The 20,637-nt window shown below is 36.7% G+C and overlaps 1 protein-coding gene across 1 annotated transcript in view; it reads right to left on the minus strand.

Moving 5' to 3' along the window:
* RYR2 (ryanodine receptor 2) overlaps positions 1 to 20,637 on the minus strand; it is a 544,943-nt gene that overhangs the window by 388,144 nt on the left and 136,162 nt on the right. The window contains exons 11-13 of the mRNA XM_047088668.1: positions 16,959 to 17,033; positions 10,653 to 10,809; positions 369 to 533 (exon numbers count right to left, since the gene is read on the minus strand). Of these exons, the coding sequence (XP_046944624.1) occupies positions 369 to 533; positions 10,653 to 10,809; positions 16,959 to 17,033 (397 nt within the window). The remainder of the gene's footprint in view (positions 1 to 368; positions 534 to 10,652; positions 10,810 to 16,958; positions 17,034 to 20,637) is intronic.

A 20,637-nucleotide genomic window follows, 5' to 3' on the forward strand; every position in this document is an offset into this window, starting at 1 on the left:
AAGAAGCATAGTACTTGTCTTATGAGAAACAGACTGTCAGCAGAGGACTAAACCGTAACAGTGTATGAGCTCTCCTGCTTTCTAGAAATACAACTCAGGCAGGAACAGGGAGAACAGAGTGAAGTAGGTAGACTATGCTAGAATCCAGAAAAGAGTATATTTCTTCACTTGATATTTAAAGTCGTTATGTAACATCTGGCATTGTTCACCCCACAAAAACCAAAGAGATTATTATGGTGGGATTTGACCTTTTGCATGTAAATAGTGTTTTGCAGGTGGCCCACAGTGTTAGCTACCTCTTACCTTCTGTTGGTGTTTTATTGTCACAAAAAATGATGGCTATAAATCGCATTTTTATGTAATCTTACCTTACGTTGTATGGATCCCATTCTCACTGATTTCACATCCACAGACTGGTAAGTAAGCCACAGGCCTGTATTTATATGTTGAATATAGCATACTGAGTCTCCATATTTTATTTCTGATGTTCCCATGCCATCGACTTCTTTTCTCACCCCTACATCCAATTTTTCCTAAGGAGAGAGAGAGAGAAAAAAAAAAAAAGATAAGCAAATGTTGTAAAAATATTAGTTTATATTGAAAGAACTTTGCCTTACTGTAAATATGTCCCTTGAAATATTCAGCCCTCTGACATCCTTTAAAATACTAATGGTCAAATATTCCATTCCAGCAGTTCAAGCTGTACTGAAAATTGAAGTAGGAAGTTATAAAGATAAACATACCCTGAATTATTCATAATAATAGAACATTATTTTGGCTATAACATTTTATATTGCTTAATGGCAAACTCCAAACCAGAGATCTTAAAATTAGTAGCTTAGGCTTCATGTTCTTTCCAGACTATTTTTTCATCGTTGATGGTTAACAGCATATATTTAGAAGAACAGAAAATCCTGTTTTGAGTTCAATCTCTGCTACTTACTACCTCTGTGACCTTAGGATAACTTAATTAAACATTATATGCCTTGGGTTTCTCATCTGTAAAGAAAGACAACAAAAGTATCTCCCCTGCACCATAGTATCAGACAGCATGAGCTAATGCATGTAAAGTTTTCAGCCCAGTTCCTGGGATAAAATAAACACTTACCTAAATTTTAATGATTCTGACCATGAAAATGGTATTGATAATGCTGACACGGATATTGCTGAGGATGTTAATACCAGTGATGGCTTCTTTTGAACTGATCAAAGCTATAATTCGGTTTCCACAAGGGCCACTTCCAACGTGGACCATGGAAGTATTCACTCCCCTAGGGCTACGAGGGTAAGCGCCCTGTGCTATGAAGGAACAGCCGATCCTCTGACACCAACTAAATATATAAGTCCCTATTTCTTTTAATGCTTCCTTCTTCACCATGCACTTTCAGTTTTCCCTCCCATGCTTAATTCTGGTCTTCAGGCACATGTGAGGTCTTGAAGTTCTGTATAGTCCTTAAAATAACAGCAAAATAATCTAATCCTCTTTTGGTTGCTGGATCTCCTTTTGTCGTTCCTTATTCTTCTCTTTGGTCTAACTTTTGTTGATAAATTTAACTTTCATCTATGCCTTTCCTTATTCAACTTTCAAAATAGTTACACAAATGTTTTTGGAGACTAGTTTGAGGTAATAGTTACACAATTAGTTGAAAATTACTAATAGTTACACAAATGTTTTTGAACATTAGGTTGGAGTAAACTTTATGGCTGTTATACAGAAAGGAATACTTCAAATAAAAATAATTCAAAACAAAGTTCTAATAAGATTTTTTCATGTGATCTGCACATTGTACTAATAACTCTAAGATGATTATGAACACTCCAACAATTGGAAATTAAAATGAATTGAAATTCCTAATACAAAAGGTCATGTAAGAAAATGAATACAATTATATGTTAAGTTGATTTAACCATTATGCAAATAACTTGAAACACTATTCCAAGAATCTGCAATAAAACAGATAATTAAGCTATTCCAATTTCATTCTATCAAACAAGATAAACTACTAACCTACTTGCTCCAACCCTATCAATGGGAAAATTAAATTCTAGGGGAAAATATAACAATGTAATTATCTCCTCAAAATAAAACAATGAGCCTCTAACATTCTAACTTTCTTGTTTTTTGTTGTTGTTTTGTTTTTTTGTTTTTTATCCAAGGGAGTTAGTTGGTAGCCTACTTTTACAGACTGTGGATTGTGTTTTGAGAAGTCACAATTACTAATTGTAAAGTTATGCTTCGTTTGCTTTTTATTAAATAGTTCACATCTCTCTCTGAATTAGTTTTAACCATGGTACGTCATGTAGAGTGTCTTAGTGACTATCTCTGAGCCTCAGGTCAGGCAAGAATAGCTAAAATAACATTAGAAAAAAGTAAAGTGATTATTTGCTGTATGAAAGAATAAAGGCCATTCATACTCCTTCTTTCTTTTATTTCCTGTCATTTTCTGTAACTCAGACTTAGGGGGAAGGAGAAATTCAGGTAAAAATAATCCAGATGCTTTGAACAACTATAAGCAGAGGCAAAACATGAGTCAAGAATATGACAGCTACTAAAAGCACCTAACATAAAACTAGCCTGTTTTACTAGAAATAAGGTATCCAGGTTAGACAAGTAATAATTTTACTAATACTCTGCATTCACTCAACACGTTATTTTTTTTTTTAATTATTCTGGCTTTGGGAAATGATAGAGTAGTGGAGTTGGACTAATCCTCCCAGAGAGAACAATTGTAAAATTTAGAAGACATACTTTCCAGAATCTATCTGAAGATCCTTAAGAGGGATCAAAAGCAGGGAGAAATCGGAGAATATTTTTCTCTCTAAAGAAAAATAGTACCCATGTGATTTTTTTAAAGCTGCCTTTTGGGATGCCTGGGTGGCTCCTCTGATTAAGCATCTGACCCTTGATTTTGGCTCAGGTCATGATCTCACAATTGAGATCAAGCCCTGTGTAGGGCAGTCCCGCATAGGGCTCCATGCTGAGAGCATAGAGCCTGCTTGGGATTCTCTCTCTGTCTCTCTCTCTCTCTCTCTCTCTCTCAAAAATAAATAAACTTTAAAGGCTGCCTTTTGCCTTGGGACATACCCTGCCCAATCTGCTTGCAGCTCATGTGGAAGGAATCTGCTGCCTTACTGGCTTGAGATATCAGAGAACACATCATAAGGCTCACAAGCAGCTGGAAAATTAGATGAGCTAAATCCTGTAGTGAAAAGGTATCTGCAAAGTCTGCTTATAAAATTCACCCAAATTCTTGCTGACCACTAAACTGCCCTGCAGAATGAAAGCAGATGAAAGCTGATGTAACTGTGCAAAAATACAAGCAACTGCCCACTGCAAAACAGAGAACAAAACTGGAGTTTCAGTCCAACAGGGTTAACTGCCTGCTGAAACTAAAATCACTCTTCAGGGGGGGAAAAAAAGCCTTAACAAAATTCAGAGTCTCTATAACCTACCATTTCTAATACCCAATAGATACTGTCAAAAATTAGTATATGTGAAACACAAGAAAAAGGATCATACTAAATTAAGAAAACAAAACCACTGTGACCCATACCAAAGAAAACAGAATAACGATAGGGAATAGAAATGATGCACAGATAGCCCTTACAATTAGCAGACAAGGACTTTATTTTTTGTTAATTTATTTTAGGGGGAAGGAGGCAGAGGGAGAGAGAGAATCTTAAGCAGGCTCCCCACTCAGCGCGGGAGCCCAATGCAGGGCTCGACCCCACCACCGTGAGATCGTGACCTGAGTCGAAATCAAGACTCAGATGCTCAACCTACTGAGCCACCCAGGCAACCCAGCAGACAAACTCTTCAAAGTGACCATTGTAAATATAAAATATGTTTAGTGACATAAAGGAAAATATACACATAATGAATAAAATGATGGGACGCTCAGGTGAAGAAATATAAACTACATAAAATGAAATATAATAGCAAAATGAAAACAGTAATTGAAATATAAAATTAATTGGATCAGCTTAACATCAAATTGGAATTACTAAGGAGACAATGAAGTTGAAAGCAGGTTAGTAGAAATTTTCCAATCTCAAGATCAGATTGCTTTTATTTATTTATTTATTTATGTTTTAAATATTTATTTATTTTGGGGAGAACACAAGCAGGGACAGGGGAGAGAGAGGGGGACAGAGGATTCAAAGCAGGCTCTGTGGCTCTACACTGACAGGCTGACTGCAGCGAGCCTCATGTGGGGTTCAAACTCATGAACCGTGAGATCATGACCTAGGCCAATGGTGGGTGCTCAATCAACTGAGCTACCCAGGCACCCCAATATCAGAATGCTTTTAAAAGCACTCTGACATAATAAGTACTTTGCCATTAGGTAAAAACTTTCCTCAAAAGACCAGATAAAGATTTAATTCCCATACCTTCTGCATTTAATTGAGGAAGTGTTTAGATCCTATTATTTTAGCATTCATTAACATCCATACATTTTTAAATAGTCTAATTTTCCATCCTATAAAGAATAATCTTGAGATCTGAGGACCATAAAAAAATGCTCAGAAAGAAAACCACTTTTTTTGACACAGTCTAGAGTTACTGAAAAGGATTCTATTTTTACTGTTAGTTGATCTTTTGGACATTTTCTCTTGTGATTCATGGACAACCATAACTCACAATACTTTAACCAGAGAGAGATACTGGCACTTCACTGAAATTACTTCTCAACTGCCTTCTTTCCCATTGACTATTAATTAGTTTTTCAAGGGCATGAATTATATGTCTGGTTCCTTCACCTCAGTGGCCCATATCCCAGGAGCAGAACAGTCCCTGCAAATCCTAGATTCTGAACAAAGATTTACTGAATTAATAAATGAATTTTTGGGAAAAAAAAAGTGCATACCCCTTCAGAAACTATTCCCAAGTCTAACATTCAAATAATTCCACTTACGAATGCTTAGAAAATGTGATTTCCTAATGAATACCAAAAGAGTTTTAGAAGTAAAAAAGATCAGCGTGAAAAATATTAAGTGACATTTTGGCATTGGGCATATGAAATTGACTAGTAAAGCCCAAACTATTTGTGATCAACTGTCCATATGAAGTGATATACAGACATTACATATACCAAATGAGGCCCATTAAGAAATTTAAGCTAGTCATGCAGGATTATGTTCTCATTATATGAACCAGGTAGTTCAGTGAGATTCTTCCAATCACATCATCCTTAACTCCATCCAAATTATTCTACCAAGTGGCTGATAGGAAGGAAAATAAAAAAAGGCCTTATCCTTAGAGGACGGTGTGTTTGTTTTTGTAACAGCCAGTTCTCCGTTAAACAAATAATCGTTAAAGTTAGGAAAACTAAAAGCTCAACGTCAAAATATATATATACCCTTTTGCTTTTATATGGTGCCATACTTAAACATAAAAGAGTTGGTCACTGAAAAATGTGAATCTAAAAATGTAACGGGGTCAGAGAAATTACTGGAACCGATATGCCAGGCCAAGCTCGGTCCATCCAAGGCAGGTGTATAAAAAATACATAGCTTTCTTTGTCCCTGGTGTTTGTTTAGAAATCTCACGAAGATACACTGGTGGGTGTGTTTGTAGAGAGAAAGGCCTTAAAACATTTCTTGTGCTGGAAGGATCTTTGAGGGGTTTCCCTCGCGGCAAACAAGGTCACAGTGCCTTAGAAGTCCTCTAATATCTTGGATAAACCCCACCCCTTGAGGGTGGGCTGGGCCAGTGTGTATGATGGGATAGCACTTGTGATTAGATTATGTTCTATGGGGGCGCCTGGGTGGCGCAGTCGGTTAAGCGTCCGACTTCAGCCAGGTCACGATCTCGCGGTCCGGGAGTTCGAGCCCCGCGTCAGGCTCTGGGCTGATGGCTCGGAGCCTGGAGCCTGTTTCTGATTCTGTGTCTCCCTCTCTCTCTGCCCCTCCCCCATTCATGCTCTGTCTCTCTCTGTCAGAAAAATAAATAAACGTAGATTATGTTCTATGGCAAAGGTGAGATGATCTTGCAGATGTAATTAAAGTCTGTATTGAATTGACTGTGAACAAATACTATGGGTGAGTGACAGTTAATCAGGTGAACCCTTTAAAGAAGGCTTAGGCTTTCCCTAAGCAGCTAGGGCCCATGGCTTTCCATCCCAATCATGATCTTTCTTTCCAGCCACTTGCGTTACAGACTCTAGGCTTACTTGGCCAGCCCTCACAATCTCATAAAGCAAATCCACATGATAAAAATCCCTTAATATACACATGTCTCACGCTGGCTCCGCTTCTCTGGTTGAACTTTGACTGCTACACCTTATCTTAACCACAAAAGGTTTCAGTGAGCTCATTCTTGTGCAGATTGCCACTAGAAAGAATCAGCATAAAAACTATTACTGAATTTCTCTATTTTCTGTAAAATTATAGTTGGCATTATTTTCTATTATGCTATCAAACATTGTTGAAAAAGGTAACTGAAAAAGTTTATTATTTTTTTTTAACGTTTATTTATTTTTGAGACAGAGAGAGACAGAGCATGAACGGGGGGAGGGGCAGAGAGAGAGGGAGACACAGAATCAGAAACAGGCTCCAGGCTCTGAACCATCAGCCCAGAGCCTGACGCGGGGCTCGAACTCACGGACCGCGAGATCGTGACCTGGCTGAAGTCGGACGCTTAACCGACTGCGCCACCCAGGCGCCCCTGAAAAAGTTTATTTTGAATTTAATCCTGATTAGATACAAAATCCATCTCCATAACTTTGCATAACTATTTTGATAAGAAAAAAAATTCTTCACTTTGTTTTTATATTTTAGATAATCAATCCCTAAACAACCCTAATAGTCAGACTATTCCAAGTGAGCAACATATATTTTCTACCTGCCATTATTATTATGTTATTATTATTATTATTATTATATCTTTAATTTTCTTATTAAAGAGGGTTTTAGTTTTAGTATTTGCATCCAAAATCTGGAGCTGTCACACAACTCACCCAAGCCACTGTTTCCCATCTGCATAATGAAGATTAAAAACAATGGGGTTCCTGGGTGGCTCAGTTGATTGAGCATCGGGTTCTTGATTTCAGCTCAGGTCGTGATCTCAGGGTCGTGGGATCAACTCCCCCAAGAGAGATGCTCTCTATCTTTCCCCCTGCCCCTCTCCCCCTACCCCCTCTCCCCTGCTCTTGCTCTCTCTCTCTCTAAATAAGACATTAATTAAAACATTAAAATGAAAAATTAAAATGAAAAGAGTATCTAAGCTTCATAGGCTTGATCTAGGATTAAACAAGATAATTCACTTAAGGTGCTTAGTACACTACTTGGCATATAATAAGTTATTAGCTATTATACTTATTTTCATTGCAGAAGTGTGCATGTTTTAAAACATCTTAAAAATTTTTGAACTAAGAATAAAAAATTCCAAGTAAAAATGACATAATAAAAACTACATCCCGAAAATGTGTTGTTCTTTCTATTTCTGCCATTTGATCCATAATCATTAATCTCAATGGCAGCCTTATTTGAGGTTAGTATTCCATCATATATACACCTTTAAGTGTCTTTATTTCAAAGACCAGGGGCCATGTTCAAATGTAGAAATGAACACAGGGATGAGAGAATCAATTTACACTATTTTCTCTAAAATCTTGACAATATAAAAAATACCTTATTTTAAAAATAATTTCATCTATAATTAAAGACTTTTTATTCTGTTTTAGTTGGTTGTAAATTCAATGCTTCTTTATCATGTAAATGCACAACAATTTTCATCATAGATTTTAATTACTTTTTCATTTTTTTAATGTTTATTTATTTTTGAAGGAGTGAGAAGACAAAGTGTGAGCAGGGGAGGGGCAGGGAGAGAGCTACAGAATCCAAAGCAGAATCTAGGCTCTGAGCTGTCAGCACAAGAGCCCAACACGGGGCTCGAACTCATGAACTGCGAGATCATGACCTGAGCCAAAGTCAGATGCCTAAACAAGTGAGCCACTCAGGCACCCCAAGGATATCTTTAAGTAAAAAAAAATAAATAAATAATTTTTTTTAAGTTACATTACGATTTGCTTTTTATTTTAACTCAACAATATTATGATGGATATTTTTCCAGATCTGTATATTCTAATAGCTAATACCACTTACCTATCAACTATATTTATTGAATATCTGAGTCTTTTCCAAGCTTTTGCCATAACAAAGAATGATGAAACTTACCTGCACAGGTTTTATTTTATTTCAGTAAAACAATCCCCCCACTAAAAACATTAAATTACAGACTTCATGTATCCTACCAGTGGTTTTTCTCTTTATTTCCTCTTGTATCTCCTATAGGTTTTGCTTACTGAATATTAATACTATGTCATTTTATTTGGTATAAAGATTTGGTAACTGTTTACATCCTCAGTGAATTCTGCTCTTTGATACTAGGAAGTATCCTTCTTTTTTTCACTCAACGCTTTCATTGCCTGAATTTCTCCTCATCTGATATTAAATCAGACATCCTGCTTTGTTCTGGTTTGTATTTTCTTGGTATTCAACTAACCATCTTGTAATTTACAAACTTTCCAGATAAAATTGTTCTAGAAGTGTCACATTATGTCAGCATTATTTATACTTCATGATCCAATATGAAATTGTTTTAAATTGTAATTTTAGCCCATTTTTATGTAATGATAAGGCAAATACACTGAGTCTCCACCTGTCAACATTTTAGATTTTCTACTTTTACGTTCATTTGTTTTCTAATTGTTTGCTACATGGCCTATGGTCTTTGTTGACTGTGGGTTTCTGTGGCTATGCACAGCCTATTCTTTCTGCCTTGTCCTCTTTCTTTTTTTAATTTTTTTAAACGTCTATTCATTTTTCAGAGAGAGAGAGTGTGTGTGCGATGCTGGGGAGAGGCAGAGAAAGACGAGGGGACAGAGGATCCAGAGCAAGCTCTCTGCTGTCAGCAGAGAGCCTGTGTGGGGCTCCAACTCATGAACCGTGAAATCATGACTTGATCTGAAGCTGGATGCCTAACCAAGTGAGCCATCCAAGCGCCCCTGCCTTGTCCTCTTTCTACTGGACTGTTCTGTGCACACTAAGAATGGTAGTATTTTCCTCTTTTTTTTTTTCCACCAAATTCCCTCTTTTCCACCACCTTATTTTAGTAAATTTCATTATACTTTAGTGTTTGCCTTTTCCCTGTTAAATATCTTATACTTCCATTACCTGATTTTTCAATTAAAAAAAATATTCTTTGCCCTTATGTGTTATGGGAGGCAATCAGCACGCCTCTTTTTCACTTTTTCTCTTTTGCCTCTAATTTTTGTTCGATTTTTGCTCTGCAAATGCTACAGTGTGGAAAACTTTTCCAGTGTCTTTCACTGCGATATGACTGCTCAGGTTCTTCTACTTCTCTGGGATTTTATTTTGCTAAATTAGATTTTGCTAGCATGTCATGTGTTCACTTTAGTTTTTCTCATTTTCTACAATAAAGCTGTATGTCATTGTAATAGGTACCGTCTTTTTTTACTTAAAAGAGCTTCTACCATCAGATAACTGATCCCTCTTTAGTGAGCTGATTTTTTGTCTTTTTCTGACTGTGGTGTGATCAGTGGATAAACCAGCACCCTCCCCCTCTTCTGCTGAGTTAGGCTTGAGGAAGAAGCCCCTCAACACCAAGCTCATTCACAATGAGATCAACTGTGCTTCCCAACTACGGAGACAAGGAGCAACTGTCCACCAGAGGTCCACAAGACACAGTTTTCAGAGCCCTTTGTGGGGCCCATACAACAAATACACAGACGAGGGTCCTGTCTGAGACTGTCCATTCAGGTTTAGCAGTTTTGTCTATTTTTCACCACACGGAATAGCTATCTACACTGCTGTCTCTCCCAGCTACAACAGGGGCATCAGGTTCTACATCTCTGCAACAAAACTAACCAGTAATCAGCCCCATTCCTACCATTATGCTCAAGTTTCATCCTTCATTCACTGAAGGACAGAAATATATGATAAAAATGAATACAATAGGTGCTCGGCATTGGTCAATTGAACATGTGATTTTTCACCCATTCCTGAGACTCCTCACTGTTCAGGACATTTGTTCTTTTGCTGAACCATGACTAGGAATCCACTGCATTGTGGGGCTGATCAGTTGGGGACCAGCCATGAGGTACTGAGGGGCCCAGTTGTGCTGGAGCACCAGCATTCCACCTTGACTTTGATGCACATGTATTTTTTTTTCTATTTTACTCATCATCTGGTTCAAAGGGATTCTCATTAGAGATCTAAAGAGTTTTCTAGGACGTCTTGTTCCTACAAATGATTCAAAAGACATAAGAAGAAAGATCCGCATAGAAGAGCAGATGTGTAAATAAATGTGTCTTTGAGGAAAAAGTTTTGATGTGTTTTACCATCATATTGTTATATGACAACAGCACGAGGTTTGTGCTAACTGTGCCTAAGTCTAAGAAAACAAACAAGCCCGATGAATGCGTTTTATGTAAACAACCAAAGAACTATAAACCAGGTGAGACACGTGAGCAGAGTTTTACTGAAAGGAATGGACAGAAGAGGAACTGGAAATTTAGAAAGACATGTAAAATGTTCTTACATCATTTCTTTTTTTGCATTTCTAACACTGAAAGAAATGTGATGGGAATATACTGACACGTAACCCGAAATTATATTTTCTGTCTTACCTTGGAAGATCGGAAGGTAAATGCTGTTGACTTTACATCAGCCTTTTCTTTGTCCATGAGTAGAAGGTTTTTGTCTTCCATGAGACTCAAGTACTTTCCTGTTGTGACATGGCGTAGTCGGAAGGGCTGGCCCCATCTTATGTGGCTTCCACTCCACCTGACAAACACAGTTAAGACTTGATCCAACAGCATCCACACTCACAGGAGAAAAAGCAATTAAAATGTATGTGTCGGACATTGAAATTTGCTTTGAATATATTGCCTAATGTTCTCAAAACTCTTAGGATGTTGGTGGTATTAATTTCATTACACAAATAACAAAATGGTTATCCAGAATGATTAACTAACAGTCAATGTTACATACCTAAAAGTAAATAGGAGTGAAATTTAACTCTAGGACTTCACCTTTAAGTAAATAGGACACCGACCACACTACCTACTACTCTATGCAAAGATGACTAAGGACTTATGTTCCAAGTTAACATCTAATCGTGAGTCACAGATACAGAAATTATGATAGAAATTTTAAGTTTAAATAATACTTTAGATTCGCTAGCTCAAAAACTTTTGTTGGAAAAATAAAACTTTTGTTGGATTCGCACAGACTTGAAAAACAGTGGTAATTTAGTCAACGCTTAAGTCTGATTAATTGGAGCTCATATATACAAAGTACATACTTGAAAAAAGAAACCTATTCCTAGACATTGAATTTTAATAATGTGAAACAGTTATATCATTAAAAACTCATCAGCAAAAAGGACAAACCGAGAAAAGAATTCTAAAAAGGTCGGGAGAGAAAAAAGCAAAACACAATAATCGGAACATGCAAACTAAGGTTGCAGAAAAAAAGGCAAAAAGCAAAATTATGATCATTAAAACCTGCTTTTAGAAATAACTTTCAGACAGGGTCAAAAAGAAAACTCAAGATGCAGACCATCCTTGTTTTGCACAGTGCTGTGTCAGCTGAGTCGTGTGTATCTGAACCTTGGACTCACGAAAGTAAGGTAGGGAAACAAGGCTCTGATATGCAAGACGTTCAGTTAATATGGTGATGTGCAAAGAAAGACAGTCTCTTATCATTGACAAGAAGTATGCTGACAATCAAATAATGTTTTAAAGAACTAAAAGTAAATGAATGACAGCAATTACCATGCATATAAATTCAAAAGGAGATAGTGATGGTAAAGTTGCTATTAAACAAATTAGAACTCAAGGCAAAAAACATAAAGGGGATACCGTCATGTACTTTATAAAGAGAAAAAATGTAACTCTAAAAAGAATGTTTGTGGGGTGCCTGGGTGGCTCAGTTGGTTGAACGTCCGACTTCGGCTCGGATCATGATCTTGCGGTTCATGAGTTTGAGCCCCATGTTGGGTTCTGTGCTGACAGCTCAGAGCCCAGAACCTGCTTCGGATTCTGTTTCTCCCTCTCTCTCTGCCCCTACCCTGCTAGTACTCTCCCTCTCTTTCAAAAATAAAATAAATAAAAACATTAAAATACATACATATATACATAAAATGTATGTCATGAAGCTTCCCATGTCAATGGAAAAAAGAAAACAAAACAAAAGAAACAGAGATAATGATTTATAAAGACAATTACACTGGAAGCTTTTTATCACTATGTATTAAATCAAAAAGAGAAAAATTATAGAAATGAAGGATTTCTATATGATTGAATTAATCAATAAGCTTACTTTAATATAGGGTCATTACAAAGGTCACCAAAAATTATAAGGTTTTTTCCTATTCTACAAATTGAGAATACTTTTTTCAAATTTGCCAATCTTAGTAAACTCTAAGTCAATTTTATGCTGTTTTTCTAACCTAGATTTTTGGCTTCAAATATTGGCAGGGAAAACTAACAGTAGAAAGATATTGTGATAAGGTCATTATTACACAGATTTGTTTATAAACAGAATTTGGACAATCCACCAACTAAATTAATAACCATGTACCAATAAATCCTACTAATAACACAGTATTGTTAAAAATGAAATTAGGGGCGCCTGGGTGGCTCAGTCGGTTAAGTGTCCAACTTCCGCTCAGGTCACCATCTCACAGCTGTGAGTTTAAGCCCTGCGTTGGGCTCTGTGCTGAGAGCTCGGACCCTGGAGCCTGCTTCAGATTCTGTGTCTCCCTCTCTCTCTCTCTGCCCCTCCCCCTCTCATGTTCTGACTCTCAAAAATAAACATTTTTTTTAAACGCAATTAAAGTTCGGTTACCAACAACAGAATATTAAATCATTTCTAGTCTGGTAAATAGACCAGCTCTGTTCATTCCCTTCTTATAAAATTAAGTATATCCTTGGCAGATGCTTTGGAAAACACAATTATTTTTAATATTCATTTCCATTATTTGAAGAAGCATCTGAATGCTTTTCTAAGCAATGACTCATCTTAATTACCATAAAAAATTCATTTTCAAAATAGTCCCAAATTTTGACAAAGTAATACTCTGCAACAGAACTTCTAGAAGGTATTCTGGATATTATGTGCGAATCTACTGACTAGGGCACATATTTACAAGCACTCCTTTCAAGTCACCAAGAGGATTATGTCAGGGATGGAATGAATTGGGACAATCACTGGCAAAACTCTGTAAAGTCTAAGCACATTTTCTTTAGCTTCAAGCCACTCAAATTAGCTGGCCTGCAATGCCCATGGCCCAGAAGAAAAGAGGAAAAGCCTAGGAGAATCAAGGGGGCAAGACAATATTTAGTAAAAACTGAAAATAGGAATAGTAACATTAAAGCAATTTCCTATGGTAACATAGCAGAAACCTGTTCCCTATGTCTTATCTACATTTACCTGAAATGACTTCAAAGGAATGGGGAGTATTTGGTCATTCCTCACGACACATCCATCTTTGATTTTTGTGGGGTTTTTGTGACATACAAGAAAGGTAAATGTGAAGGACACATAAGGCATATTTTTCATTGCAGTGATCATTCCTACTACAGAAACCAGCACATATCATACTTACAATGTTCCTACAACTTCACGTTGGGGTAAAATACAGCAAAGTGTGTTCCATCTTATTTAACTCCCAAAACTGAAACTTACCTTATTAAAATGTTCATGATACTGAAAAACTTATGACAACATTACTGAGTATGTGATACAAAATATCTAAGTACTAGGCTGTATAAATTACAACAAATACATAGTTGGAGACCTTCTTCTAGGAAAAAAAAGAACACCCCAAATACTGTAACATAAATATTGACTTTTGGGTGCAAAATTCCATTATACGCATAAGGAGAATCGTTGACTCTCATTTCCTAAGTATAAAGAAAAAATGAGTATTTGCATGGCCAAGATACACAATAAGACACGGAAACTAAATGCAGTCACATTAACAGTGAAGTCAAAGTAGTTCAAAAATCCAACAGAACCTGAAGAAACACTTTAACATAATTACATTCATTACAAGTGAACCTGCTTTCCTACCGTCGACAAGAAGATGACATGGTATAAATTGAGGGTCACACGGGACAAAAAAAACATCTCTCTTCCATCTTTTAAGTGGTTGAAAAGCTACTCGCTCTGCCTTCTGGCGTCAGCCTCCCCTTGCTGCCATTTGGACTCTCAAACAATCCGCAGAGCCGCATACCTGAGGCTCGGAAGCGCCCCCTTTCACCTCTGGCTGACCACAAGACCAGGCTCTTTCTATATTATCAGTCATCCGAATTCAAAGTCAAAACAAAGCCCACGCTTCCCATTTCAAACTTCAAACATTCGGCAACAGTAGAGACACAGAATCCAGACCAGATGTCCAGAACGATCTGGATTTATGTAATTACAGTTCATCAATTACAAGGTTGACAATATAAAAAGGAAGCCCTGTCTGGTTTTCAGGAATTCACATCCTTCCTTTTGTTTTCTGTTTTGTTTAATCTATAAAATGAGACAGATTTAGGGCCTCGTTTGCTCAAAAAAAAAAAAAATTCCATTTCTTTAAGCACACAATCATGAAGGGTACGGATATCTATGAATTTAAAAACCCATCTGGAATCTGTTTTCCAATGGCAATGCCACCTCTCTAAGCTTCTTTTCTATCGACTATTTCACTTCTCTAATTAAGCTGCATTTTTATAAAACACAAAGGAAAGGAAATACATACACATATTTAAAATCTCTTTCCCTAAATTCTCTGAAAAATCTATAAAGCACATGAAAGCTCAGTCTCTCTCCCTTTGTTTTATGAGGATGACACTCCTTTTTCCATCTCATTAAGAGATGCATTTAGAATAAAATTTTACATTGAATTTCAATGTTTACCAAAAGCTTTAATATTCAGGTGGATTTCATCAAGTAGGTATTTATTTAGAAGAAACATATCCTCAGTTAATTAATAATTAATGAGGTTAATATAGAAGAACTTTTTGAAGTTATAGACTTACTATCGTAAGAAATGTAAAAAATAAGGGACACCTGGGTGGCTCAGTGGGTTAAGCATCTGACTCTTGGTTTCGGCTCAGGTCATGATCTCATGGTTCGTGGGTTTGAGCCCCACATCAGGAGCCTGCTTGGGATTCTCTCTCTCTCTCTCTCTCTCTGCCCTCCCCTGCTTGCATACTCTCTCTCTCTCTCAAAATAAATAAACATTTAAAGAAAAGAAATATAAAAAATCAATTTAATTTACATACATATTTTTCTTGCATAGGCGTATGATAGCATGAGTTAAAAAAAAAGTCTTTCAATCATAAAAAAATATATAACTGGGATAAAAAAAACAGTCATGACAGAGTAACAAAAATAATGATTTAATAATTTTTTAAATAATTTTTACTGTTAATAAAGACTATGTTCAAGTGTTTTCAATAAACAAAGATGGGTATTAAATCACATCAGTATTTGTAATCAATAAGATACTTTAAAAAAATGGTATGCCCATTTTGTTTTAAGACGTCCGTACTTATAACACACTATAAGTTATATTCTACACATCTATTTAAACTGACAGTAGAAACTGTCTATGTCAAAACTTACAATGTTCAAGGATACATTTTCAAATTTTTTCAAAATTAATGTATAGGATATATAAGAAAAAACAACTAAAGATCACCAAACTATCTTTTGTTATTATTATTAAAGTTTATTTATTAAGTTTAAGAGAGAGTGAGAGCATACATGAAGGGGCAGAGAGAGAGGAAAAGAGAGAGAATCCCAAGCAGTCTCTGTACTGCCAGCATGAAGCCTGATGCAGGGCTCGAACTCATGAGCCGTGAGATCATGACCTGAGCTGAAACCAAGAGTCAGAGGCATAACCACCTGAGCCACCCAGGCACTTCAAGACTACTAAACTATCTTAATCATCATTAGATAAGCATTAATCTCAAAATATTAGGTCTTCAAAGGTAGTTACTCTATACCAAGACAGTTCCCTATACCCCTCCATGGAAGCTATAATCTTAAATCAATAACTTCCAAAAGTATAATAAAATAGGGAAAAAATACATGAAAACTTAGCACTTTTTAGGCAAAGGACTGAACCTTCCAATCATTAAAAAAAAAAAGATCTAATATTCTATTTAAAATAGTTCAAAATGACACCTTTATCATCAATATTGAATTTATATAAAGGAACTAAAAGTCAATCTCTGAACAACTTTTTGAAGTCACCAGAAAGGGAAAAAAAGAAGATATACCTATATATATATATATATATATATATATATATATATATATATATATATATATAGGTCTAGAATACATACCTATATATATATATGTGTGTGTGTGTGTGTATATATATGTGTATATTTGTTTCTATAAAAAACAAATACACAGTGACTTTGTATTACAGTCCAAATTTCTCACTCAGCTATCAAGATGTCTGTAAATAAAGGCAGTGACTGACAGTAAGACTCCTGTACTCTCGTTCAAGTTCAAGTTTCCTGTTTTACAAGTGCCTTTAGAAGGTTAAATCCAGAGTCCATCAGACCTGAAATGTGTAACAGGCTCGCAAACCATCTGTCCTGTTTCCAAACCTTATGTCACCCTCTCCTAGGAGCACCTTCTGCCAGGAGATTCACAGACCGAAATGACATGATGTCGCCAAAACAAATAAGGCTAAAGACAAGAGCAGACTATATAGAATTATTGTGTACTGCCTGGTGAATTTAGGCCAAAGAAAGCCAAAGAAAGGTAGGCAGAAGGGAAAGAGTAGAACCTCTCCACCACTTCCTCAGTGTTGCATTTGCTTGTTTACTGTAGTTAGCATGAGTATTTTCCATAAAAGCACAGGTCCACAGGATTTTGTACACTTGGAGCACTTGGCTGTATTTACGGCTTCTACTTACGCAACTCTTAGTGTCTCTAGTCTCCACAGGGAACGTGCATGGACAGATACAGCACCGCCTTCATAGTGAACAGTTCTGGTTAAAAAAAGAAAAAAAAAAGCCCAGTTTCAACAAGTGTCATTCTTGGACTCTATTTTCTCAAGGCAATTACAAGAAAAAAAGCCAAGGGAAAGCCTTTGGATAAGGTCATACTTTCTGGCACGAGACAATACAGCTGGAAATAAAAATAACAAAAGTAAAAGTAAGTGATCAATTTAAGTTTGCCCTGAATAAACATTTAACTTAAACATATTCTCACATCATTTTCTCCCTCTACTCCCATTTATTCCCCCTCCCTCTCCCCAGCCCACCTCTCCTCCTCTCTCACTCTCTCTCTCTCTCCCTCTCCTCCAGTGAATACATTCACCTTACTTATTTAACTTAGGTCCATAAAAGTACTCAGCTATGAGTTTATGTGTAGTTTAATATCTTATTATTTCAACACATGCATATAATTATTTGCAGTTTATATTCTGTTCTAGATACATCAAACACTGTCAAGAAATATAAGAACACATTAATTTTAATGTTTTATTATAACAATCTGCAAAATTACTAAAGAGAGAAAAGTATCACCGAAAATATAAACATCAACCAAAAAAGTCTCACACACAAGGGGAGAATTATCTTTGAATGCACATCACACACACCCAAATTCCAAAGCTCTCATAACGATAATTATGACAGAAGTAATGCTAGGTAATTTACATATGTTATCCAACTTGAGCTCTGTGCCAACCTGTTGAGATGGTTTTAAGGAAACCAATGCTTATACGTGCTCCTTGTTTCTTCCTTGAGACTCACTCTCTCTGTCTACTGAATGTTTGCAATCATTCAAACACACATAACCCTGTCCTGTCTCAAACATAATAAGACCATTGACCATATTCTCCTCTCCTGCTTGCCCCCATATCTGTCTCATGGATCACCTCCTGTCAGATCTCTGTGCCTCCACTTGCTTCCTGATCCACCTCTCCATTGAAACACATTTGCTAAGGCCATCACATGACATCCGTGGTCCAAAATCCAATGGACTATTGATGGTTTTTTACACTGGAGAAATACCTACTATCTTGACAGTTTTTCTAACACCATTCTCACCTACTTTTCTTCTCACTTACTGAGATATTCCTTCTCATTGTTTTTATTGTGGAAATTTTCAAATAGACACAAAAGTAGAGAGAGTATTATGATAAATCTCAATGTACTCAGCACACAGTGTCAACAACAATCAACACAGGGCCAGTCTTGTTTTACCTATAACCTCTAGTAACCCATTCACATACAACTCCCCCCCAAAAATACATACATACATATGTAGATATAGATATGTAGATATACAGACACACACACACACACACACACACTCCTATGTAAAATCTGCTTTTATGAAATATCCATTCTGTTCATATTTTCCATTTTCTCAAAAATGTTTTGTTTTTCTGTTGCTCTTTCAAATCAAGATACAAACAAGATGCACAAATTGGTTAAATATCTTAAATTTCTATTACTAACAGTTTTCCCTCCTTCTTTTTTCCTTGTTGGCATTATCTCTTGACAAAAATCTGTACCATTTGTCTTGGAGTTTCTACATTCTGGATTTTTCTGATGACATGCTCATAGTGTTGACATGTACTTCTAAAATGGTAGTTGGATTTCTAGGTCTAGTGTTTTATACTTCCTAATACATCACATCAGGTGGTAATAATGACTACTTGGTCTACCTTTTTAATATTAAAATTGATCAGTAGGTTTAGAATCACCTTGATCCATCTATTATAAGAGTTTTAGGTATACCTACAAACAGTGCCATAGCAGTGATTTTCAATCATGGCTGCAGATACAATTATGTGGATAGCTTTTTAAAACGTGATGCTATGCCTTCACCAATGACCAATTAAACCAAATCTGGAGTCCGGATTTTTTTTTTTTAAGTTTATTTTTATTTTCACAGAGAGAGAGAGAGAGAGAGAGAGAGAGAGAGAGAGAGAGAGAAAGAGAGTGCAGTAGCTGGGGAGGGGGAGAGAGAAGGAGAGACAGGAATTCCAAGCAGGCTCCGCACTGTAAGTGCGGAGCCTGATATGGGGCTCAAACTCACAGACTGTGAGATCATGATGTGAATCAAGATCAAGAGTCAGATGATTGACTGAGTCACCCAGGCGCCCCTGGAGTCAGGATTTTTTTTTTTAATTTTTTTTTTCAACGTTTATTTATTTTTTTTGGGACAGAGAGAGACAGAGCATGAACGGGGGAGGGGCAAAGAGAGAGGGAGACACAGAATCGGAAACAGGCTCCAGGCTCTGAGCCATCAGCCCAGAGCCTGATGCGGGGCTCGAACTCACGGACCGCGAGATTGTGACCTGGCTGAAGTCGGACGCTTAACCGACTGCGCCACCCAGGCGCCCCTGGAGTCAGGATTTTTAAAAGTTCTCCAACTGGTGGTAATCAGAAGCTAAAGTACGGAAATCATGGTCCAGATCAGTTTCTACACAGCAGCACTATTGACATTTTGGGCCAGCTAATTCTTTGCTGTGGGTGGCTGTCCAGTGCACTTAGGATGTTCACTGATTCCTGGACCCTACCAACCAAATGCCAATAGTACTTGTCTCTTCTACTCCCCCTCCCCAGTTGTAACAACCAAAAATGTTCCAAAGATATTACCAAAATGTCTTCTGGGGGACAAAACCATCCCCACTGTCAAGCTACTGGTTTAGATTAGTGGCTCTCAATCTGTAGTATTAGAATTATATTGCAGGCTTTTTAAAATACAGATAGCTGGACCCAATCTGTTGCTACCCCCAAGTTCCCGATTTAGTAGATCTATGGTAAGGAGAAGAATTTGTATTTCTTTTTTTTTTTTTTTTTTTAATTTTTTTTCAACGTTTTTTATTTATTTTTGGGACAGAGAGAGACAGAGCATGAACGGGGGAGGGGCAGAGAGAGAGGGAGACACAGAATCGGAAACAGGCTCCAGGCTCCGAGCCATCAGCCCAGAGCCCGACGCGGGGCTCGAACTCACGGACCGCGAGATCGTGACCTGGCTGAAGTCGGACGCTCAACCGACTGCGCCACCCAGGCGCCCCAAGAATTTGTATTTCTAATAAGTTCCCAGGTGACATTGATGTAACTGGTCCACATTCTGAGAATCACTGGGCTAGAACCATTATTTTATTAGGGCAGTGATTCTTGGCCTCGGTTGTATACTAGAATAATCTGAAAAGCTTTACAAACTCCAACGCATAGACAATTCTCAAATTAAATCAGCATCTCTGGATATATACTTAAAAATAACAAATAATAAAATATAGATGTAATGTGTATATATATGTATATAGATACACAGATTTTTAACTCAATCATGACCTTTAATAAAGATCTTGTACTTGGCCATATAAAAAAACTTTATCAGATTTTTTTTAAAGTAAAGCCATGTACTCATCCTATTTTCTAATTATAACCAACGAAAATTGGAAATAAATACTAAAAAGATTTTTAAAATCTAACAACTTGGAAAACTCAGTAACTCTTATAAATAATTCATGGGTCAGAAAGGAAATAGAAATTAGACCTTATCTAGGATGTAATGAGGACAAGAGTACTTCAGAACAAATCTATGATTCACAGGTAAACTTTGAAAAAT

The sequence above is a fragment of the Lynx rufus genome, unplaced genomic scaffold, assembly GCF_022079265.1.
Source record: "Lynx rufus isolate CCGP_SWC_20201006 ecotype Redwood Valley unplaced genomic scaffold, mLynRuf1.p SCAF_25, whole genome shotgun sequence".
In the NCBI taxonomy this organism is placed as follows: domain Eukaryota; kingdom Metazoa; phylum Chordata; class Mammalia; order Carnivora; family Felidae; genus Lynx; species Lynx rufus.